The sequence below is a fragment of the Dipodomys ordii genome, unplaced genomic scaffold, assembly GCF_000151885.1.
Source record: "Dipodomys ordii isolate 6190 unplaced genomic scaffold, Dord_2.0 Scaffold33, whole genome shotgun sequence".
NCBI classification, from domain to species: Eukaryota; Metazoa; Chordata; class Mammalia; order Rodentia; family Heteromyidae; genus Dipodomys; species Dipodomys ordii.
The window spans coordinates 10,140,979-10,165,479 of NW_012267249.1; the positions used below are offsets into that span (position 1 = coordinate 10,140,979).

General features: G+C 42.2%; 1 protein-coding gene across 7 annotated transcripts in view; it reads left to right on the plus strand.

Moving 5' to 3' along the window:
- Positions 1 to 24,501, plus strand: part of Elavl4 (ELAV like neuron-specific RNA binding protein 4) — a 97,303-nt gene that overhangs the window by 63,690 nt on the left and 9,112 nt on the right. For all 7 annotated transcript variants that reach the window (XM_013016823.1, XM_013016819.1, XM_013016824.1 and 4 more), the window contains exons 3-4: positions 6,784 to 6,887; positions 23,976 to 24,129. In XM_013016823.1, the coding sequence (XP_012872277.1) occupies positions 6,784 to 6,887; positions 23,976 to 24,129 (258 nt within the window). The remainder of the gene's footprint in view (positions 1 to 6,783; positions 6,888 to 23,975; positions 24,130 to 24,501) is intronic.

Consider the following 24,501-nt stretch of genomic DNA (forward strand, 5'->3'; position numbering starts at 1 on the left):
TCTGAAAAAATCTCTGATATGTATTTGTTTTTTCTGGTTTATAGTAACCTCGTAGGCCCATCTCATTTTTACATAATAAGTCTCCTGGAGTCAGGGAAGTTTTGGAGTTTGTTCATAATGTCTAGCATGTAGCAGATGTTTATTGCATATCATGTGCTTCAATGTAGAAGAAAAGCCTCAGGATCTTTCTCTACTTTCAAGGAGGTCAGGTGGGAGACATTGTACCCCCAGGACAACAGTGGAAGCCAGTATCTAATGTGGTATGAGAGAAGAAGGAAAGGACACCAACCCCACTTAAACACCTGTTGTATGCCAGACACTTTCCATGTTATCACATTTAAAGTTCCTAACAACCTCTTGAAGAAAGTAGCACACTTGTGTGTGTGTGCACATGCACATGCACCTCTGAGCTTCTTTTGCTCAAGGGTAGAACTCTATCAGTTGAGCCAAACTTCCACTTCCAGCTTTTTTTGGTACTTTATTGGGTACTTTATTTGGTACTTTATTGCTGAGAGTGGCTTCAAACTCCAGTCTTCAGATCTCAGCCTCCTGAGTAGTTAGGATTATAGGCATGTGCCACCAGTGCCCAGCAACACCCATTTTATAGATAAGAATGTCAAAGCTGAAAGAGACAAAGGAGGAATGCAAATTTTTGGACAAAAAGAAAGAGCATATATTATGAGCCTCCCTTCCTTGTTATTATGCATTGAGTGTAGTTTTCCCCAAAGCCAAGGCACAAGGAGGTTAATTTAACTTAGAAAAGGTCATATAGCAATAAGCAGAAGAACTGAGGCTCAAACCCACATCTGACCCACTTTAAGTCACCAGAGCGTCTCGGTCTTTAATGTGCAGGTGACTCACCTGGAGCTCTTGTTAGAGAGCTTCGGCAGGTCTGAGATGGCACCTGAGACGATGAATTTCCCACACATCCCTAGGTGATGTTCATGAAGCTGGTGCAGGAACTTTCATCTACATTCAGTTTGAGGCAATTCTGCAAACTAATTTTCTGACACTGGATTTTCATGAAAAAAAAAAAACCCTACAACTCTAGTTGATCAACACTGTTAAACCCCCAAAGGAGGTTGGGAGGTAGAGTCACAGGGGCCCAAAACCCCAAGACACACCAGTCTTAGAGCTCATAGGTTCCAGATACTTCTAAGCACTTGCACTCGGGCCCACCCCTGTTAGGACAGAGCATGAGCTTGAATAACACTAAGATCTGATATCTTTCAACTCCGGGCCCTGGCACTGACTTGCTAGTTGGCTGTAGACAAGTTATGTTACCATTGCTTAAACCTCACTTTCCATTTCTGCACTGTAGACACTATTTCAGACAGGATTAAATGAGGTGACATGGCTAAACCATTTAGCACAGTGCCTGGCACAAAGTGGCACAGAATAAGTTATAGCTGCTATTAGTTCCCACATTACTATAATCCTCACAGAGATCCTTTGATTGTGAGGATTAAGGGATTACCTCTGTTTTCCAGATAAGGGAACAGGCTGAAGAAGCTTAAATGACTTAATCAAGGTTATATAGCCAGCATGGTTTTTGGGCTACATACATGTGTATATATGCAGTAACAGCCATAGATCTCCCTGGCCTGCTTTTGGGTATGTGCAGATAGATTTGAGGCAGCTGAAAGCAGGGAAAGGCATCTCAGGATTGGCAGCAAGGAGGCTCTGGGATTTTGAGTTGTCTGTAGTTAACCTGGTATGTGAATTATTACCACACAGGTGATCTTGAGGTGACTGGGGACTTCTATCATTTGCTTTGAGAACAGGAATTCAGCATGAGCTAAGGGTTCTAACATCCCCAAAAATTTCTTACTCAACTCAGAAGTTTTCAGCAGCAGCAACTACCCATCTGTCTGCCCCCTCGAGGTCTTTGCAGAAGAAAGGTATAACTGTTAGGTTTCTGGAGAAATGTGGGTTTTTTAAGAGAGAAAGCGCAAAGTGAGCAGGTTGATAGTGCAGAAATGCTGAGGTTCCTTCCAGCCAGCTTCTCTGCTTCTGTGGATGGCCGCAAGGATGCCAAGGCCAGAATAATCCCCAGGATCCTAAAGACAGTAACAAACTCCTGCTATCCAGAATCCCAGAAAATGCAGACAGATGATCAGCTAAGATCTGCATACTTTTTAGGGACTGAGTATAGCAGAAATGCAGAGATAATTTACCTTTTCTTTCAAAAATCTCCCAAGGTGTTCAAAATACTTTTTTTAAGTGAGTGACAATGATTATAGCAAACAGTATGAGATTAGAGCCAAAAATATTTCAGACCAGGGCATCAGCAAAAGATGACCCAATGACCAAGCTGGTCTGCTACCTGTTCTGCTAGATAAACGTGTATTGAACCACAGCTACAGTGTTTACAGATTGTCTCTGGCTGATGCCACCATGGCACAGTTGTCATGGAAGACTTGCCAGGCCTAGGTATAATAGAAGAGAGATATTAGCATATCATAGTAGAAGGATACATAGTGTGTTTGTGTGTGCATGCACATGCCTGTGCTTTATAAACACAGAAATATTCAGGTTCAGGTTTAAGAACAGCTTGTTCAAAACAAGAACCTATTTAATCCAAAATGTACTGAAACGCTTTAAAGTGTAGCCATTATGTATAACAGTTTTCTTTTGGAAACTTCATTCTGAATTCTAAATTTGTCCTAAACTGCCAAGAATATATTTCCTATGGCACCTGGTGAATAGGGACCCCTAGCCCAAACCAGTTAGAATTGTTAGCTATTAATCAGCTGGAAATGTCGTAATGTGGTAATCAAGAAGCCAGATATTCACTATAGTTCAAAATTAAGGAAATAGTCTTCATTTCCTAACGCCATATTTCTTCGAGAGGCAATTTGACAAGCACCATTTTGATTACGTCATTTTTATCTGTTCAACTTGTCATCAAAAATAAACATAACCTGAGAAAAAACTAGTTTGTTTTCATTTTCTGTTCCTAGAATTTGGTTGCTATCTCAATGTATGTGTATATGATGATAAAGGGGAAAGATGTAGCTACTTTTTAAAAAAAGGAGACGAGACTATTATATATTTTTGAATTGTAGGTACATAAACAGTCCTAAGCCCCAGACTGGGTCTCCCTGGGCCCACTTGGTATGCTGACTCTCTCAGTCCCCGTGGAAAAAGTGTCAGTATTCTTTTGTGAATGCGTTTCATCTACATTTTTCCATGTGCATTTAAATATAAAACTGCTGATTCAAAATCCAGCACCAAATATATGGCTACCAAAATTAAAACAAAAAATTCTCCCTCATTTTACTCGTCCCTACTACTAAAACAGTTCCTAAAAGAAGTGAAGCTTAGGTTTGTATCTAGAGACTTAATCATCTTCTCTAGGGTATTTTAAAAGAAAATACTTCAATCCACAGAATACTTTTTATTCAGCATAGCTGGACTCATCCTATAATGGTGAGAAGCATGTGAAGAAAGCTTTGCCCAGGAACTAGGCTAACCACAGGTAGTTCCATTGTGCTGTCAGTCTATCTCATATCTTCCTATTCACAGGCAAGTGTTTCTATCTCTGTTCCCTTGTTGAGTGCAGCATTCTGTTTTAGAGTTTGCAGTTCATTATTTTAACTCAAGGAGAGCCTCCATTTTCTCCCTTTCTTTCTGAAATGACATTCATCTGGCTTTCCATTTTTCCAAGAGCACCTTCATCCTTGATGCTAAATGCAGTCTCTCTAAACCTGGGACAGGTGATGATAACACGGGAGTGCTAATTAGAGTCAGGAGCCGAGGTAATGGTGGATTTAGGATTGATACAGGCAGGTGGGTTGGTATGATACATCTAGCTGAGCCAGGAGTCCTTTCCCTCACTTGACCTTCAGAACATTCCTAGCTTCTGAGCTGGAGTGTGGTTTCCTTCCTCCAGAAGCAAAATCTAGAACAGATAAAAAACGAGAGGGCAAGCAGGGTGCCCGTGGCTCACACCTGTAATCCTAGCTACTCAGGAGGCTGAGATCTGAGGATCACAGTTCAAAGCCAGCCCAGGCAGGAAAGACCGTGAGACTCCTATCTCTAATAAACCACTAGGAAAAAAAAAAAACTGGAAGTGGCACTGTGGCTCAAGTGGTAGAGTGCTTGCCTTGAGCTGAAGAGCTGAGGGACAACATCCAGGCCCAGAGTTCTAGCCAAATGACCGACAAAAAAAAATGAGAGGGCAAAAATCTTACCCACTATGTTCATTTTAGAGTTCTGCAATATATGAATGATTTTATAGGAAGTGGCACTGTGGCTCAAGCAGTAGAGCGCTCGCCTTGAGCTGAAGAGCACAGGGATAGCACCCAAGCCCAGAGTTCAAGCCCCATGACCAAGCAACAACAAAAAAATGAACGATTTTATAGAGGCGACCATATTGGGAACATGCACCCCTGAGTGCTAAATGTCTTCACATAGCTCCATCACTGTGATGAATGAGGAACTTTTGCAGTATGAGTGAACTCTAATGTTTGCGGTTAAGGAGTGAGTGTTTTCTTTATATTTTTATATTCCATTTTAATTTTAGACAAATTAAATTGGGCTAGAAAAATAGACTATCTGACCAGTTTCCTAGAATTCATATATAAGGCTTCTCATTGCCATAATTACTTTAAAATGCCCTTTAAAAGCAGCTCTGCTTAGTGCATGACTGTTCTTAAAAGCTGATTATAAGAATATTTTAGTACAGCAAATTTTAAGGCTTCTCATATATGCAAGGTAAATATGACTGAGAAATCTGCATGATGAAAATGGATTTAATTAGGTGAATTTAGTTAGGCTTGATGAGGTGGAGCCAAATTTAGGATAAATGATATTTTTAAACCAATGGAATTAGTCTCTTGTATTTTTGTATTTGCAAAATGAACTTTCTTAGAATATGTAGTGGGGTATTATAAAAACGCTCATCTCTTGTCTCTGTGAGTCTGCCTCTCACACACATACACACACACGTTCTCTTACACACAAACACACACACACACACACACACACACACACACACACACTGTACAATGGAAAGAGAAAAGCCCAGCAGTTGGAGTGTACCCAACACACTCTCCTCTCTCTTCAGTCTCTAATTCTGGCTGATGAAGGTATCTGTCTGGCAAAGTTTGCCCCCGTCTTTCCTATTTTAACCCTGCTCTTCCAAAACACAAAGGAATATCCTAATGGAAAGTGTTGTCATGTGGAGTTTTCCATTTGGGGGACAAATGCTATTGAGTTTCCTCTTGATTCTCTTTGCAGAGTTACCCATTTTCTGATCCAGAACCCAACTTGTTTTCCCAGGTTCCCTCCTACAACCAACACAAACACAGACATTTACCAGCAAAACAGAAGCTGTTGGAAAGATTTTTTTGGCTGCTGAAATGGGCTCCTGTCACCAGGACATGGCAGGCTTTTTGCTGTATTGTCTCCCAAACCTGCCCCAATACTCCAAAGAGAGCTTTATGTAATCTGTCTTTCCTGACATGTGACGTCCTGTCACTTTCTTCCTCTTCGGCTCTGCTGCCGCCCACAAATCAATATCATTGCCTGGGAAGTTCAAGCTGGCTTTGCAGCCACCACAAGCTCTGTGATTCTTAAAGGGTATGTCAGAAAATGTAAAGTTTCCTAATGATATTTCTGGCTGATGACACATGGCAGAGCTGATGGACTATTTATAATCAGTGGCACAATCGCAAGCACATTATTTTTATTTCACTTAGGGGGGAGCCCTGTCACTTGCTACCTCTCTTCGCAGACAAGTTGATGCCATCTCCACCTAAAGTAGCTACATCCTCTCTGCACAATGTGTTTGCACTCCCTCCTCTGTGTTAGGAGTGCCCTGGTTCTTTCCAAGAGAAACCTTTGCCCTCCTTTTTCTTTCTTTCTTTCATTCTTTTGTTGTTTAATTTCTTTGGCTCCAAGGAATGATAAGGGCAAAGTGCAATTTTTGTAGCAACTGCTTTAAATTCTGGCCATGCCTACCATCCTTCACTGTAAACATCTTCAGTTTTTGCTGCTCAGATCTTGCTATATCCCTCTGCGTATTGGTGTGGCTGGCATGGCTAAGGCAAGAGATACAGCTACTGCGTCCTGGACTTGTCCCAGTTTTAGAGGACTGAGCTGAGCAGCCCTGCCTTTAGTTAAGCCCCCACTATGTTCTTGATAATGCACTTAATATTGGCATTTTATTTACAATATCTCACTCTCAAACCTATCTGAGGTAAGTGCTGTTAACTCTGGAGAAGAGGTTTGGGGAAAGAGGAAATTAAAAGACTTCTCTTGGGGCTGGGGAATATAGCTAAGTATTTGGAACACTCTCCTGGCATGCCCTGGCATGTGGAAGGACCAGGGTTTGAGTCCCACTTCTGCAAAGCAGTAATAAATTACTTCATTCCAAAGTCACAGTGATAATAGAGAAAGCCTCATGACTCCCAGTTCAAGTCTCTTCATACAAACTCCATTTGGTCTCTTTCCAAGTACCCTGTCCTGTCTTTTCCTGATTTTGTGGACCCTTTTATGTATCCAGAGTGAGTGTGCAAGGACATCTACTTAAGTTTATGTTTAGGCAGCTCCTGTGAGTTTAAATGCCATCCATTGAGAGATGGAGGAATTTTTTAACCTCAACCTGGGGGTAAATTGTGCTATGAAGGAAGGATTAAACCAACTACTACGGGAAGTATTGCCTCTATGAAGATACTGAGTACTTTCTCTCTCTTTCTCTCGCTCTCTCTCCATTCCTGTCTCTCTCTTTCTCTCTCTCTTTCGCTCTCTCTCTCTCTTTTTTTCATGTTTCCACAGGACAGAGTTTAGGGTATGGATTTGTTAACTATATTGATCCAAAGGATGCAGAGAAAGCCATCAACACTTTAAATGGACTCAGACTCCAGACCAAAACCATAAAGGTAAGAGGCAATATGCTGGCTTCTGATTCAGGAGGACCTGGTTAACTTTCATTCCATGGATCTAATAAAACTAGGCTATATGGGAGCCTGAAGGTGGAGCTTTTTGTTTATTAAAGATTATTCACTGTTTATTCTATACATAGGGAGGAACAGGCTATCACCGAAGAGCAAAGTGAGAAAGGCTAGAGGGAAGGGACCAGTAGCCAACATAGAAGGTAGACATAGTATCTGAGAATCAAGTCCCCACAAAGAGGGCCTGTCATCTTGATCCTGCAAAAGTGGCCAGAAGTAAGCCAAGGGAAGAGGAAAGTGACTCCATGTACGAATAGTGTGACCTAAGTTTGGATGACTGGTGATGAGACAGTGAGATGAACAGTGCCAATCCAAGAGACCTGAAGTACCAGGCTGAGCAGCTTTGGCTTTTCCTAATGGTAGTTAGGAGCTTCCTAGAAGAGAACTAGAAAGATAAAACCAATTATAAATAAACACACTAATGTAATAGGAACAGGGACAATAAAATTTATGAGTATAGTGAAGGAACAACAGAAATAATATTCTAACAATTTGAAAAATAGCTAGGCAGGCAGAGATCCCAGGAATAATGATTAAAAGTCAAAAACAGCCACCCCAGGCCTGTGGTTTCTGTGGCTGGATTGTCACCCTCTGTTCAGACCACGTAGGTGGTTCCTTCAGGAGAAGGTACTACTTGCTTCAGGCCCCCTTAGGCAAATACGGTAGTCTCTTGGATGGAGCTGCCCTTACCCTGGCTTCCCTTCCTTTTCTTCCCCCACCTCCAGGCAGAATCCTGTTTAGGGGCAGCTGCCAGCAGATTAATGAGTCCCATCCTTCATAGCCTATTAAACCACAGGGAAGTGTCTCCTGGGCGCTCTTATCCTCACGACAGCAGGTCTGACGCAAAGTAGGACAAAAGAGAAACCTCTCCCAGAATGGAAATCTATAGATGGCACCAATGCTCAGCATCTGAGAATATAAAAACCAGAACTTTTTAGTCCAGCAAAGCTACTTTTCCAACATCCAGGCTGACAGAAAAGACTGCCGGGCATAAGATAATCTTAGCTAGAAGGAAATGAAAACAAAAACAACAACAAAACTAAACCTTTCTCTCCGTTTTTTTTTGAATATATGATGTGATTATCTTCCTTTCTTTTTTAAGCAGCTTTACTTCAGTTGAGTTTAGCTTATTTCTAAAGATGATTGCCTTTCCTGAGCTTCTACTGTAGAAGCTCAGGTGATATACAAAGACCCCAAAAATGGGCTGATTCAGGCTGCCTCAGTCTAAGCTGTGAGTCAGCTCCTGTGAATTCTCTAAGGGGGAAATAATCAAGAGCTGTTTAATTATGGGGTAGTCCTCTGAGAGGCAGGAAGATTAATTTCTTTCTAAGGACAAATGTACCTATTTTCATGCTTTAAGTAAAGAAAGTACATTTGGGTCACCTGACTCTTTGATGAGGCCACTCCAGGTTGAGAGCTGCAGTTGTGCGTTTGATTGATTTCCTATGTGAGCCAGTTCGACATTAGAATGTCAGATGTTTATTCTTCTCTTGATGGACACTTTAACCTTGAACTAAGAAAGGGTACTTTTCTTCTACTATAGTATTCTTGAAACCCAAACTCTTCTTCAAGGTCTTGAGATAAATCAGCCATCAATTCTGCCTACTTTAAAAAAAAAATTCCCTAAGGCCCCCTCCCCAAGGGTTTCCCTGAAGACTGACTGGACCTGATTTTTCCTGGTCTCAGAATGTTCCCCGTTTGCCCATCATACTGTCAGATGCTTTATCTAAGTGGATCTTAGAGACAGGAGCATTGATTATTTTTGGTCTCTGAAGAGCCAGTCTGCCTCCTTCTCTTATCTATATCCCTTTCTCCACTCTCCCACCCACCCTGGGCCAGGGCTCCCCTATCCTCCCCACACACACACACCCCTGCCTTGAGATGCTGCCAACACATTTGCACCCAGCAGAAATGGCTGTAGTATTCAAAATGCATGATGCCACGGCTGAATCAATAATTTCCATTCTCTACTACGAATGAAAATTTAATGTGCAAACCTGGGGATTTCAGCCCTTTCATTAAAGCAGTTTATTTGCCATACTAAAAATTAAGTTTGAGTGATAGGTTCCTTTATTAACTTTTCTTCCCTTTCCTAAAGGGACACAGTGTTTAAGGTAAAAATCATATTAAAAGGAAGAGGGGGGGAAGCAAACCTCTTTCTTGTGCTGTTAATAGTCTCATCATTTATTAATTTCTTAAAATTGCTTTTTTGCCTTTCAGGCCACTGTTTACTTCTCCCGCTTCTGTTTGCTTTGATAGGTGACATGAGATTTATCTCTTTGCTTTGACTCCCATAGAGGAATAGCTAACTTGCCGATCTGAGGCAGGGGGAAACAAATATCTTCTTTGAAAGCATGCCATTACAGAGATCTCTCTGGAACCATCTAGTACATATTTGCAAACATTGGTCAGTTTGACCCTCCTTTTCACATTGTTGTGGCATTTCTGCAATGCTCCCTACAAAATACACCATGTATGAAGTACACAATAAATGCAGGCAAATCAGGAGCAAATGCTTGAACAGTTGAAGGATGGTGACTAATGGCCCATTCAGGGTTGGCTCTGGAAAGTCCTGAAGATGAGCTGGTAACTAGAGTGAGTAGTGGGTAAAGACTGCCACTTCTTTACCTTAGCTGCTGTTGATGAGGGAGGATAGTAAGGAGGAGGATGAAGATTGTTTCAATTCAGACTCTTGCTGTATCTTCTAGTTGTTTAACTAGATGATATGGCTCATGCTTATAATCCCAGCTACTAGAGAAGCTAAAAATGAAGGCCATTTCTAGGCCAGCCTAGCCCCCCTCCCTGCCAAAAAAAGCCTTAAATCATCTCAAAAGAAAAAGCTGAGTATGAAGGTACACACCTGTCATCCCAAATATTCAGGAGGGAGTATAGTCTAGGTCAGCTAGATAAAAATCAAGACTTTATCTTAAAAATAATCAGAGCAAAGAAAGCTAGAGGCATGGCTCAAGTAGCAGAATGTCTGCCTAAAAGTACGAAGCCCTGAGTTCAAACCCTAGTTCTGAAAAGGAGAGGGGCCAGGGACTGTAATCTCTAAAAGAAAAAAAAATTCCCTTTAGTTTGTTTTTTGTGTGTGTCAGTGCTAGGGCTTGAACTCAAGGCCTAACATCACTCTTTTTTTTTTTTTTTTGCCAGTCCTGGGGCATGAACTTGGCCTGGGCACTATCCCTGAGTTTCTTTTGCTCAAGGATAGCACTCTACCACTTGAGCCATAGTGCTACTTCTGGCTTTTTCTGTTTATGTGGTACTGAGGAATCGAACCTAGGGCTTCATGCACACTAAGCAAGCACTCTACCATTGAGCCACATTCCCAGCCCAAGGCCTCACACTCTTGACAGGCTTTTTCACTCAGGGCTGGCATTCTACCCTTGAGCCACACCTCTACTTTTGGCTTCTTGCTGTTTATTTAAGTCTCTCAAGGATTTGTCTGCCCAGCTAGCTCAGTTCTCAGATTTCAGCATCCTAAGTAGCTGGGATTATGGATGTGAACCAGTAGTATCCAGGAATTTAGATTTTTTTTTCATGTCAAATCTCCCAATTTCTAAAGGCTAAAAACTAACTTTAAAAAATTAAGTAGGGCTGGGAAGGTGGCTCAGTGGTAGAGCGCTTGCCTTGCATGCATGAGGCCCTGGGTTCGATTCCTCAGCACCACATAAGCAGGGGGAAAAAAAGCCGGAAGTGGCACTGTGGCTCAAGTGGTAGAGTGCTCGCCTTGAGCTGAAGAGCTGAGGGATGGCGCCCAGGCCCAGAGTTCAGGCCCCACGACCGAACCCCAAAAAATAAAAAATTAAGTATTACAAAGAAAACGAAACAGAACTTAATCAGTTGAGCTCTGAGTAGCCAACTTGAAACCTCTGAACTCAAATTTAAATATGTAAACATTGTTTTGCCAATTAGTGAATGGCTTGTTACCCAACCCCTAGAAGGAGGTGTCCAAAACAGATGCCTTCTTATCAACAAAAATCCATTTCCTCTTTATTAGGGAGGATGTAAAGTGAGTATATGTGAATGCTGAGGGCACGAAAAGGGCAGAGCCAGACTTGTGGCAAAGAAAGCTCCCTGGAGCTAAGTACTTTACAGATATCAGCTATATTCCCTTTTCAGGGTGGTTTTTTTTTTTTTGCATGAATTGTGTTTTTTTAAAGCTCTGTTTCTTAAAGGAGACTTATAAGAAGGTGTTCTTAGTTCCTTATGCTAATGAGGAAACTAAGTCCCAAAGTAGTTAAGCGACGTATGCCTAGGATCACATAATTAGTAAAATAACTCTGTCAACACTTCTAAGTGTTAGAAGGTCACACTGCCAGTTAGCTCCACAAAACCCACATTCTGAGGATTAGCCAGGATGGGGGCCAGGGGAGTAGATGGGAAGAGAGACCTTTACATCCACAAGGGTTATACTCCCTGGCATGAGAAGGACATATTAAAAAACAAAAAGAAAATATATACCATGGCTTCTCTGGGTTCTTCAGTAAACAGACTTATAGTTCAAAGTTTCTTCTATTAACTTGGAGACATATCTGACTTCAAATAGTTACTTCCTCCTCCTCCTCTTCCTCCTCTTCCTCCTCCTCCTCCTCCTCCTCCTCCTCCTCTTCCTTCTCCTCCTCCTCCTCCTTCTCCTCCTACTTCGTGCCAGTTCTGGGGCTTGAACTCAGGGTCTAAGCTCTGTCCCTGAGCTTGTTTTGTTCAAGGCTACTGCCCTACCACTTGAGCCACAGCTCTATTTCTGGCTTTTTCTGTTCATCAGAGATAAGAGACTCATGGATTTTTCCTGCCCAGGCTGCCTTTGAACCTCCTGAGTAGCTAGGATTATAAGAATGAATCACTGGTGCCCAGCTAAATAATTTCTTCTTTGACTCTTGCTTTCTAGTCTCTGTGCTAAGTCCTAGGATTTAGGTGAACCAGAGATGGTAGTGCTCTGGAAATGCTCCCATCCATGTGTGTCAGGATGCCATAAATTATGGGTCATGAGCCTAGAGCAGACTGGAGTCTCATTTGGGAAACTAGGTCACTTCCCAATGTTTGAACCCTAAGCCATGCAAACATGATTTGCCCCATTAAGGACTTGGGGGACCTGTTTGTAAGCTCCTACTTTTCTCCAGTTGTATCCAACAAGAATCACTTTCAATTTGGGGATGCACTGGGTTAAAAGGCTATGTTTCTGGAAAATGGTTCTCTGGAGTTCCTTGATTCCCCAGTGCTGACCCTCATCTAGGCTCTACAAGAACAATTTCAAAGTTTACAGTGACATTAGCCTCCTGCTTAGAAGCACTCAACTAAATCCAGTTTTCTTTGGTTCCACTCTTTGTCACATTAATTAAGGAAAAGGAAAAAAAAAAACACCTTGGGCTGGGCCTGGTGACATACCTGTAACCCTAGCACTTAGAGGCTGAGGTCAAGCTAGGCTATGTAGTAGAAAACTACAGTGAAGAGAACAAAAGAAAAAAATGTGATGATCTTATAGTACTTTCAAAAAAAAGAGTATATGCTTACCAAAGTTTTGGCTGGATTGAGATCAAGTTACCTTGAGAATCTTCCATGAAAAAGGTCCAAAAGGAATTTGAGGCCTTGGTTATATCTGAGTGATGGACACCTACTTGAGTTCCAACCTAGGTGTGAGGAGCAGGCCTGTGGAAGTGCTCACAGCTTGCTTTGTCTTTGGAAGCTCTCTCCTTGGGAAGGTGGAAGGGAACACATACTTGTAAAGGAATAAGTGATGTACTGTGATTGGGGGAGGAGCATCGTGGGGCTGCCAAGGTTCCCATTGGATGGGAGAGAGGGAGCTGTGTGAAATGTGAGTGGGAGAGAGATCTGGTCAGGGTGAAGTTCCAAGAAGGTTCATCTGGCTGTGGCATGCCATGTGGGGTGTTTGGCAGTGAGAGCGGCAGATTGCAGACTGCTGTGGTCGGTTTTGTCAGCCTCAGATGTTGGTTTTCATCAACTCTATTAAGAGCTTTTCCACTCCATTTTAAAAGCACTGCATGCTTATTTCTAAATGATTTGGAATGCATAAATTCCTATCATAAAGGCCTATCCGCCATTCCCAGCCCAATACTGTTAGCATGCATCTAGTTGTGAGACATGTTTTCTTTCCTTTTCTCATTGCATCGCATTTACAAATAATTTTGTGACTTTCTTCTAATACTTGGATGAACCTATCATTCAAATGATAAGAATATGGTGATGTAAAACAGCTTTTGTGCAAACTGGGACGTGACTGATTTCAGGACTATGATTTTAGATAAAGTGGGGGAAAGGGGACTGCCTCTGAGTGAGTCCCAAGAGTTGGGACTCTGGCCATGGGGTAGGAGAGTTAAAACAATGCCTTATTGTGAGGCAGTAGCCCAGCTCTCTAGGGAATGCGAGTAGTGAAGGGGAGTAGTGAAGGGAAAGGTGAGTGCGGGAAGTCTTTTTAGAAAGAAAACCCTCCTCCCTTCTTGGGAAAGGAGACTCAGCTGAGCAGTCCCTGTGATGCTACTGCTTAACCATTTCTCCATTTTCACTTTCTTCTTCTAATAGCACTAATCGTGTCTCCCTTGGGGGAACCTCTCCACACTTGAACTTCGCAGGTTCCAACTTGCCCCTCCTGTTTCTTTCTCTTGTCGGGGTCATCAGCCCAACTTCCTCCCTCCCCTGCTTCTCCACCATCCACCTGCCTTGACGAAAGGCCTCCATTCTGCTGAGGCATCTTTTCTCTGCACTCGGCATAAGCAATTATATTTCTCCTATCACAGCTCTTAATGTTTCCAGAAGAGTTAGCAGATCACTTTTTGCTGACAGATATCACCCCCACCCAGAAATAATGGCCTGCCTCCCTCAGTCTCATTAATAATAAAAAAGGTCTTTTCTCCCCTCCCCACCCCCATTTTAGCTATAATCAGAAACTAGTTCAGGAGGCCTTCCCTCGCAAGGTCAGCAGTGGCAGCTTAGCCACTGAATCCCCAAGGAGCGGGGGTGGGCATTGACAAGGCACTCAAACACTCAATACATGTCCACCCCAGTTGTGCCAGCTGCCCTCTCTTTATTTGTGGCACACTGTGCTTCTCAGTGCCCTGTTAACTTCCTTTTACATATGTACTGGGATAGGCCTTGGAGAGGTAGATATACAGTTCCCTGGTGAAGCTGATATGACCCCAGTCCCTTAAAGGTCATTCTCAGTGTTCTGTGGTCTACATTACCAAACTGGACCGGTACAGGTTAAGAGAACACGGGATTTGGGTAAGTACATGGAATGGGATCCAGGAGAGTTAGTTATCTACAAGCATAAAAGAAGCCAATAGTGTGTGAACACCTCAAAAAATCACCCTTAGTTACATGAGGGTTACAATCACTGATCATTGGCAGTAGTGACCCTATCTTGTCCAGAGTGGTTAGCCTGATATCTTGTGTTCCATCTCTCAGCTTTTTTTTAATTAATTTTTTAATTGTGAAAATACCATACCGAGGGGTTACAATTACATGAGCAAGGTAATAAGTACATTTTTTATCAAGCATTGTTGCCTCCTCCTTTGTTTTTCTCTTAGCATCCTGCCCTCCCATCTCCACGACTACACTCCCCACCCCCACCAAAGTTGTAAAGTTCATTTTTCAACATAGCATCTTGTACATTTCATTGTTGCAATGGGTCCACCTGTATCCCTATTTAAACAATTTGTTTTCTTCCTCTCCCCAAATTATACCAACATCAAATATAGTGAAAACAGAGGTTATACTGTGGGGGAGGGACATGCAAAGCAACAAAAAAAATCACCTTATAAATATGTTAGAAACAATAGCAAGAAAGAAAAACCACCTGAGCCCTTATCTTGGGGTTCATTTTGCCTAACATCAACTTATCTGACCTTTTCTGCTTGTCTCAGACATATGCTAGTTATTGCAGATAAGGGAAACCATGGGACCTATGTTTCTTTGGGCCTGGCTTACTTCACTTAATATAATTTTTTGTGATTAAAAGACCTGGTTGAGGCAAAGTGACAAAGATGGCCAGTGATTGTTGCTTTTGCATTCTCTTGGAAAGAAAATTCTGCAGAGATCCTAAAGCATTAACTTGATCCTATATTTCAGGAATCTAAAAGGAAAACTTTTGTGGCTGTCAGAGTCCAATACTTGCCTTGAATGGCAATGACTCTCCTCATCATCAGAACCACTTAAATGGGAATGATGTAGAGGGAAAGCCTGTCTTGGAATGATTTCTAAGTGATCCTAAATGTATTTTCTAGCTCTAAGAGGCTACAGCTGTGGTCTTCTTAGGTTTGGAGTTGTTAATGTCAGTGTAGTAGACATGTAGTTATCCGTATTAACTTAAGTTACTTAAAATTAGATGAAAGTTCAGTTCCTAGGCATGTTTTGAGTCATCAATAGCCACTCCTGTAGCTAATGAAGCCCTAAGGATTAAGGAATCTATTCTCTGTGGTGATCAGGTAGTCTCAGGGAAGTATAGCTGATCCATCTAACACCAGCTATAACCATAGAGGATTTACACTTCTCTTTTCTTCCACCCCTTAATCCACTCAAAGGAGCCCCGAGTTAAGATGGATTGCCAAGTCCCAGCTCTGTCAAACACTACTACTACCTCGAGCAACTTCACTTCTCTGGATATAGCTCCTCATCAGCAGAACGCTTCTTTCTAGCCCTCAGAGTCTACTAAAACATTATGGCATGATCATTCCAACTGGGTACCTTTCCAGGAAAAGTAACAGTTTGTGCCAAGAACATGGCTTTTATTTCCCTGTCCATGTTACTGTGGCATAGTGGAAAGAGCCCCCAGCTTTGAGGCAGATCCAAGATGAACTCTTAGGATATGTACTTGATCTCCCTGGCCTGAATCTGCCATCTAGAAAATGGAACAAAAACTTCTTCCTAGGCAAGCAATCATGGTGTATTGGGAATGTTCAAGAAGTACTCCCCAGGATGAACACAAGTAACGATTCCCTTAAGGTGAAAAATCACGAGGAGAGAGGACTTTCGTGTTTCAGAGACATGCACACAAAGGTAAACAACAAGTAGATCCTCCTAACACCCAGACACATGTATAAAGAACTCTGCATGCTGTTATGTACTATGGAGCTTGCAGGTGGCTAGAGTGCTCTTACAAGCCTTTGACAAAGAAATTGAATTTATGAGACTGAGTCTAGAGCTTTGTGTCTGAGACTAGCTCTTCCTGTAACCTGAACATGAAACCTTTAACATACCTTCTCATTTGGGGTTCATTAGTCAGACAATGAGAACCTCATACTAAGTAAGATCCTTTGATAATTTGTTCTTTAATATAACTTTACCATTATTATTAGGGTTTTATAGAGAGAGGTTATCATTTCATAAGCCAAGTAATGAATATATTTTTTGGACAATGTCACCCCTTCCCTTTGCTTTTCTCTAGTTTTCCCCTGACATCCCTGCTCACAAGTTACATAGGTCATTTTCCAATAATATATCCTGAATATCATAATTGCATTTGTTCACCCTTCTTCCCTCCCTTTCAGTGTCCACATGCCCTCTCTAAAAGAAAGAAAACCCAAAGCAAAAACAAGATCATTTATTTTTTTAAAAAAGCTTTTTTTTCTTCTTAAAAAAATAGCACCTGGACTCCTGTTCTTACACTGAGTGCATAGAAAAAGGGAAGAGGAGGCCTACCACACATACACCTCAGCACAGCCCTGTGCCTGGTATTGTGAATGGGGAGGAACAAAAAGTTCCTGCCAGGCTTACTAGGTGCCAGATACACCTATGATACTCAGATATTCTCTATCTCCATGGTTCCTTCTAGCTCCTTCTCCACATCAGAGTGAGCTCTTAGGAAGGAAACTAAAATCTACTGAATAAATACATATTTTATTTTAATTCAGAGAGCATTTCAAAGCTCCTGGCCTAGTAAGGGTTTGAAACTAGATGCCGGAGTGGGTGTACAGAAACCGCCACTGTGCAGCCTAATAGGACAGGGAAGGTATTTGGGTAGATGACTGTGAGGAGGAGACAGGTTGGGAGAATTGCTTCCATTATGACACCTATCTTCTGCAGAGCCCAAGGAGAGAGCAGTCATTTATGCTTGAGTCTCATGGAGGAGGTGACTGGTCCTAGAAAGATTGGCAGAGACTCATTTTGTCATAATGATAAACCAAGAGCACGTCCAGAGGCCTGGAAGTAGAAGTTTTGAGTACACGTTAAGGAAAGTGTGTTTGGATTTTAGTCTAGGGGCATGCTGGGTTAGCAAGAGGTAAGAGGTTGATCCAATCCGAGTAACAAAGGGCTCTGAATGCTCAGGTAAGGGGGTTGAATTTCCATGTCAAGATGTTAACAAACAATTGGAGAATTCCAAACAGGAAAATGTGGCACAATTGAAAATATTACCCTCAGGTTTTCCCCCTTATATTCCTTTAGAATCACAGGTATCAGACAGCAGGTGGGTGGGTATATAAAGAGCAGGGCTACAAAAGCAGGCACCTGTCCTGCCTGTGGGTAGGGCTGCAGCCGCCGGCACAGAGGTAAACCAATCTTCACCATCAAAGCTGTTATTTCCAGGAGCCAGCTGGCTTCTTTCTGCTCCCTCTGTTCCCAGAGGTGGGATCGCAGGTTCTTGGGAGGGCTTGCTCTTAGAAACCCTGGCAGCATCAGAGTCTGATTTCCACTGCTGCCACTCTCCTAGTCTCTTTAGCATGACTGGTCCTTGGGGAACTGCGTGCTCTGGGGAGTTTGTATTCACTCAGAGAATAGGGTGTTAGAACAGACTGGGGAATTTCTGAGCTTCAGAAATGATGGGTTTGTGTGTGTCTCCTCTGCTAGACAAATAGTCTTACGTGTGAGGATTGTTGTATTCATCGCTGCATCCATCTCCCACTGCTTGATTACATAGGAGTCATGTCAACACCACTTTTTATTGAGCACTTACCTTGTGCCAGGCATCATGTTTAGGAATTGTAAACAACATGTAAGCAACCCTTTTGGAGAGCTACTCAACTGTATTATTCAAATGACACAGCTCTGAAAAGGTGACTGACCCGAGCTAAGGTCACATGCCTAGAAAGTAGCCGGTATCTATGTCCCCATCTCTCCAAGCCCCCAAATCTTGCTTTTAACCTCTATATCCTTTCCTATTCTGGAACACGATCTCAATTTCAGTTAAAACAGCATAAACAGGAACTGCTTTAAAGTGGCCTGTTTCAAATTCCAGTTACCTGATACTCTAACTAGCACCTGTCAAAGAGATGCACAAGATAAAGGGTGATGAGGACAGATGCTCCTGAGATGTAAAAGGAAGAGCTTGCCAACGCTCTGACAGCCAGGATGCCTCACGCGGTAGTGAGCTTCCTGTCCCTGTAGACAGGCTAGCAGTCTTGGATGCTACTCTGAACCTTGGAGGCCACTTCCAGCACCAATCATCTGTGTCATATCTGTTGCCTTTAGCTCCAGTTACTATGAATGGTGGTGGTAGCCACTGACAGCTTCATGAATGTAGTGCTTAGATCACTGAAGAGGTCATGCTATTATTGTCATCCAAAAGGATTTAACAAAATACAACACTGTTTTTCCACGTCCAAGCTCTAAACCAATCAAGAAGTAAGACCAAAATCAAGTGTGGAATTCTATATTTATCTTTCTTAATTTTTGAAGCCCTAGATGAATTGCACAGGTCTCCTAACACTGTCACACTTTGACAGACTGACACAGCCTATGACAGGTGCTCATGACTCCAAATGAGAGTGGAGATGTCCCTCACAGAACTTAGAGCCGGGATGTATGAGCTTCTGACTGGCATATGGCCCCCAGCATAGAGGAGCAGTCAGTATCTGAACCTCACCTGTCTATTTCCTGTATTGAGATTTTCACATTGGTTACTCCACCTCTCCCAGAGAAGAGTGGATAAAGAACCAGAGGGGGAAAGCCTACATTGTTACTCCAGAGACTCCCTCCTTGTGGGAAAGAGTTCTCTACTCTTCCATCCCTCTACCCTTTCACCCCACCACCCCACCACCACCCCACCTTTGTCAACAGTACTGTACTTCTCATTTGTTTGCTTATCTTCCTCAGGAGACTGTGGGGTCCTTGAGACAGAGACATTCCCAGTATCTGAACGCTCATCTAATGCCAGTGGTTTCCTAGAGAAGTACCTTTCCAGGACTGAAAATCAAGCTTTTTCTTCTCAATTTATCCTGCTCATTGCCCCAAGATCATGCCTTTATCATGTTTTCCATTCCCTCTTCTGACTCTCAATTATGGTCATCAGACACTGGATGAAAAGTATCACTGGGTAATTCTATATCCAACTATACTGTTCCTAACCACCATGTCTAGACCAAGCCTTGGCCGTTAATGGGTAAAGGAACCTACGTTGTGTGGGAAGAGACAGGACCCAGCCCAGCTCCTTCTCCCTCACCTGTAATTTATCAGAATTGCTGAGAGAAGGGTTTAGAAATCACTTTTTTGTTTTGGTTTGGTTTTTGTGTCAGTACTGGGACTTGAACTCAGAGCTTTGTACTTTCACTTGGCTTTTTCACTCAAAGCTGGTTTTCTGCCACTTGTTGTACATTAACACAGTAAAGTGTATATATATATAGTCCAGACCTCACCAGAGTAGCAAAGGACTGCTCCTTTACAGACACTCACTGATAGCATTTGCTTGTTGGGTAAAATTAGAGGGCATGTCTCATTGAGGTCTTGAGTCTCAGGCTGGCCCCCAAAAGCCTGTATGAATCATCACATAATAATATTTACTAAAGAGTTTACTAGATTATAGATAGGCACAGACACATCAAGTATATTTTCTCAATTCTTTGTCTCCTTTAAAAACCATCAGTGGAGAACTGCTCTCCCTCTTATCAGTAAGGAAAATGAGATTTGTCAAGATCAAATCAGTTACTCAAGGTCACATGGCTTTTGAGTACTGGATCCCACTCACCCTTTGAGTCTTATAAGGTTGTTGCTACAGTGTCACTCTTACAGATCATGGGAAGGACTGGAAGATGACAGAGCAGGAGAGTTGAAAAGTTTGGTAGGGCTGGAAATCTTCTTTCAAAATCATCTGTAAAACAAGTAGAGTCACCTGCCTTTGGGCCACCTTTACCCAGACAGGGATGATTTCTTCGCTTCTAGCTCTTCCTGAGCTCCAGAGAAATATCTGTACTGGCCTAGAAATGCCAATCTCATCTCAGAAATTGTAGGTGAATGAATCAAGCAGGATCCTGATGGTCGAAGGCCAGGGGAATTCTCCAAGGCACTGGGTATAGAGATAGCCTTAGGCTCTAGGCCACTGGCTCAGGAGAGTTAACATGCCAGCAATGCTAGACCCTCTGCTAAAGATTAAAGTCATCCATGTTTTAGGAAAAGAAAAAAAAGAAAGGTTCAGTCTACCAAAGGGCCTGATACCTGTCCTTCCATTGGAATTTAACAAGGTATGCAGAAACTTGAAAGCATTTAATGAGAAGTTGGATATTAAGTGTGGAATAATCCTTTCCCTATCATTTTTTTGCCCTTTCCTACCCTTACAGGTTTCTTATACATGGGGACTAAAAGAAGACTGACTTAAGGCTCCAAATAGAAGAGAAAAACTAAGCAGGACTTAGGCTTGAGATAAAATGATCAAGGTGCTGTTTATCTTGGGGATTTGTTGCTTCCCTGTGGCTAGAGTCTATCGCTCAGAATCTGCTGCATTCATTCTCTCTGGCTGATATTCTGCCTCTGTCAGAATCACTATGGGGAAATGGTCTGGGTTTTGTCCGGCATCAGCTCCTTTTCTCTGTCCAGTGCTGTCTGATAGCTGGGGTGTAGAGAGGGTCTAGCTGCCCAGAAATTGTGAGAATTGAGGTCACTATTATGTGTGGCGCATTTATTGGATAGTCATAAACGCCAGTTCCAAGTGTTTTCATAAGTCCTTAATCTCTGTCACCTCATTTGTTCTCTCAACATAACCAAACTATTTCCAGGCCACTATTCCCGAGTGCCATTATCACCTGTTGTACCACCTTTCTGGCTCTTTTAACCCCTCATTTATCCATCTTCTTGAGTCATGTTCATCATAGCCCTGGTACTACACACATCATGTGACTTTGTGGTATGTATGCTTACCTATCCATTCTTCCACTCAACCCATATTTGTTGTGTATCTACTGTGACCTCTCTGTTGTCTTCCTTGGACTTAGAGGTCCTTTAGAAGAAAAAAAAAGCCACCCCAGCACACAGTACTGTGACTGATTCCTAGATCCTCCATAAATATCTGCTGAGAAAGGTGATATTTAATCCTAGAACAACTTTTTTTTTCAGTCTTTATAACTCCAGACACTGGAGAATACAAAATCTTTCCCTTATGTCTTAGCTTAGTGGGAAGACACAGCTATGATTCTAGGTGTGTGCCTCTCAGTAATCTACCTTAATGGAGAAACAAAGTTATACAGTTAATTCTAAAGAGTCATTAATGTCAACATCATTCATCATGAGCTGAGTGTTCATTTTTCTCAGTAGGCGTTGAACACACAGCAGGTCTCAGACTTTGTGCTGGGAGTTAGAATTACAAAGATGAATAACACACATACACATAACCTCAGCCTCAAGAAGATCATCAAACTAGTTAGAGAGGTGGTGAGTTGAGGGCAGAATGGGTTAAGCACCATGGTTCATTGAGCTTATTATTATTAGGAGGAGGAAATTCAACTAGATTATTCTGTCAAGAGAGGGTGATATTTGAGCTGAGTTCTTTTATAGGAGGAAGATTTGGATCTGAAGAAGTAGATGGAAGAAAAATCCTCTGTGCAAAGACATATAGGTCAGAATTTGTATTTGGAGGGAGGAAGAAATGTCATTCAAATAGTAATTGACAGCATACAGATAAATGATCCTTGTTACTGTGGCTCTGTCACTGTATTTCCATCTCATGACCACTCCTTCCTTCCTCCTGCCTGATAAATATTTCTGCTAGGTTATAACCTGAAATACTTTTTGTCCTTTAGAGAAACTAGGTAGAAGAGTCTTCCATGCTTGGTCCTGAATCAAGGCCAGCAGTTTGCTGAAACTGTTGGCTTCAAGCAGAAGCCTAAAGAATGTCTTTCTTGGTCTGTTGTCCATTTCAGAACTTTGGAAATGTAATGGTCAGTTCATTAGAAAGAAACATTTGTTAAAAAAAATCTTCCATGCAGTAAAGTCCTTCCCAGACAGTCCTATGGGGTTCTTGATCCTTCAGGCCTCTGACCCCAAATGCACACACAGAGATCTTCTATGAAAAAGGCTCCTCTGCTTCTGTGTCATGTGTTTGGGAGAAGAGAACTCCCAGACTGCCCATGGGTTTCTAGAAGATGTAGACACTGTAGGCAGCTGCCTTGATCCATCAGCAGGAGGAGGCCAGGGAGGCAGATTAGTCATTCACATCATTTTCTGTTGAGTCAACATCTATTTTTAGGTGTGGAACTCATAAAGGGACCTGGCGTTCTGTTACAGAAAGGAAGAATGTGCCATGAGTGAGGAGCCTGCTCATCCTTCATCCTTTTTGCTAACTATACCCATTCTCTTTCTTTCTCTCTCTTTCTCTCTCTGAAGGTCACAGAAGCAAGAGCCATGTTGTTGCTGAAGGTTTAGTTCTTAACATCAAAGATCCCATTTCACTGGCACATGCTTTTATGCATGCATTCTTTCTCTGTCTCTCTCATTCTCTGTCTCCCCCCCCCATCCTTCCTTCTCTACCTCCTTGCTGCCATCTCCCACTTTCCCTCTCCCTTCCTCCTCTCACAGTCTTACCAGGTCTTGTAAACCAGTTATGTAGATTAAAAAACCCACCACTGCAAATGGTAAGGAATATAGGTCCCTTCCTGTCCAACATTGTCAGATGCACTCTGAAATGACTGTTTTCATCATCTATTCTGAGCCATAACTACCCCAGAAATAGCTTTAGCAGGAAAGGGCTTTTGTTAGACTAGCTGTAAATTATATTTCAAATGTCTGATGTTGTTTTCTTTTAAAAAATAAATAAATAAGTAAACGAAAGTCTAAAATTAATGACTGCTGGGGTTTGCTTTGCTTATGTGTACTGCTGAAGATTTGGCTTCTTGCAGATGGAATTTCAGATCTGTTTACACTTCTGTGTTAGCTTTTTGGGGAGAAAAAAAAGCAGTTGAGAGATCTGAGAGGACAAATTTGCAAAGTCGAACTTATTATAGCCACCGGTGAGGCTCTCTCTCTCTCTCTCTCTCTCTCTCTCTTTCTCTCTCTCTCTCTTTCTCTCTCTCTCTTTATCTCTCTCTCTTTCTCTGTCTCTCTGTCTCTTTCTTTCTCTGTCTTTCTCTCTCTCTCTCTCTCTCTCTCCTTCCTCTCCCTCCTGTCCTACCATGCTGCCATTTTGTTTGTGGTGGTTTCCCCCACCCTGCCTCAAAGTTAGAGGCAACTGGTCCTTGCTGATGTGACAACAAGGTCAGATATCCAGTTTCACAGGCAGATGTGCGTTCAGTCCCACATCACCAGCACTTTATCATTTAGTGAGCACAGACCTTATGAGAACAGATTGAAGCAGCACAAAGGATAGGACATAAAAAAAAATCTCACAAAGAGTCCGACCACTTTTATGTTTTTAAGAAAGGAATGGGAGTCAGAAGGGTGGCAAGGAGAGAAATGTGCAGAGCACAATTTCACGGATTTTCTTTTTGGTTTATTCAGAGATTATTATGTGTTGGATACAGTAAATCATCTATACACCCACATCCAGGAGGTAAATCTTCAGAACTTCATGCGTGGGTAGTTCTGCCTTTAACAGCTGCCGTGCAGTAGCTATTTTGTTCTGCACTTAGAGACCCTTGTCTGTGCATTTGTTTTGTTATCATCAACTCTCCTTTTGTTCCTCTATTGCTATTCTCCTGGTTCTTATGCTATCACAAGAGTAGCTCCAAGTTTTAACTGCTGAGTGATTTAAACTGACACCATAAGTTGTGATGGCAGACCAAGAGGCTGTCACCTTGGCTGGTACCTCAGTCTCTACTCTGTGTTTGAGTGCCTGTAATGCATTTGACTCCTCTTCCCTTCTCCTAGGTCTCATATGCTCGTCCAAGCTCAGCCTCAATAAGAGATGCTAACCTCTATGTTAGCGGCCTTCCCAAAACCATGACCCAGAAGGAGCTGGAGCAGCTTTTCTCGCAATATGGCCGTATCATCACCTCTCGAATCCTGGTTGATCAAGTCACAGGTTAAATGTTTCTTTGTAATTTTGTTCCTTCTGTACCACAGGAACAGGCTAATGGTTGTTGATATGGGCAGATCATAGGCAGAAAAACTCAGAACTTGGGAAAAAGACTTATCAGTCCACTGCACCAATGTAAATTGGGCCACCTTGAAAAGTCAGAGTTCTCCACATGGGATTGCTCCAACAACAGCTAAACTACTTGTCAGGGTTGAAGGTGGATGGAAAAAGAAAGATTTTGATATCAACTTGAGAGTGGGCCTTTATAACCTCCAAATTCTCTTTCACCCCCAAATCAGGCACATTATTTTTATATGTGAAAAAAAACTATATATATCTAGCTCTAGTTCATAGTATTAAAGAATAAGAAGGAAGTTC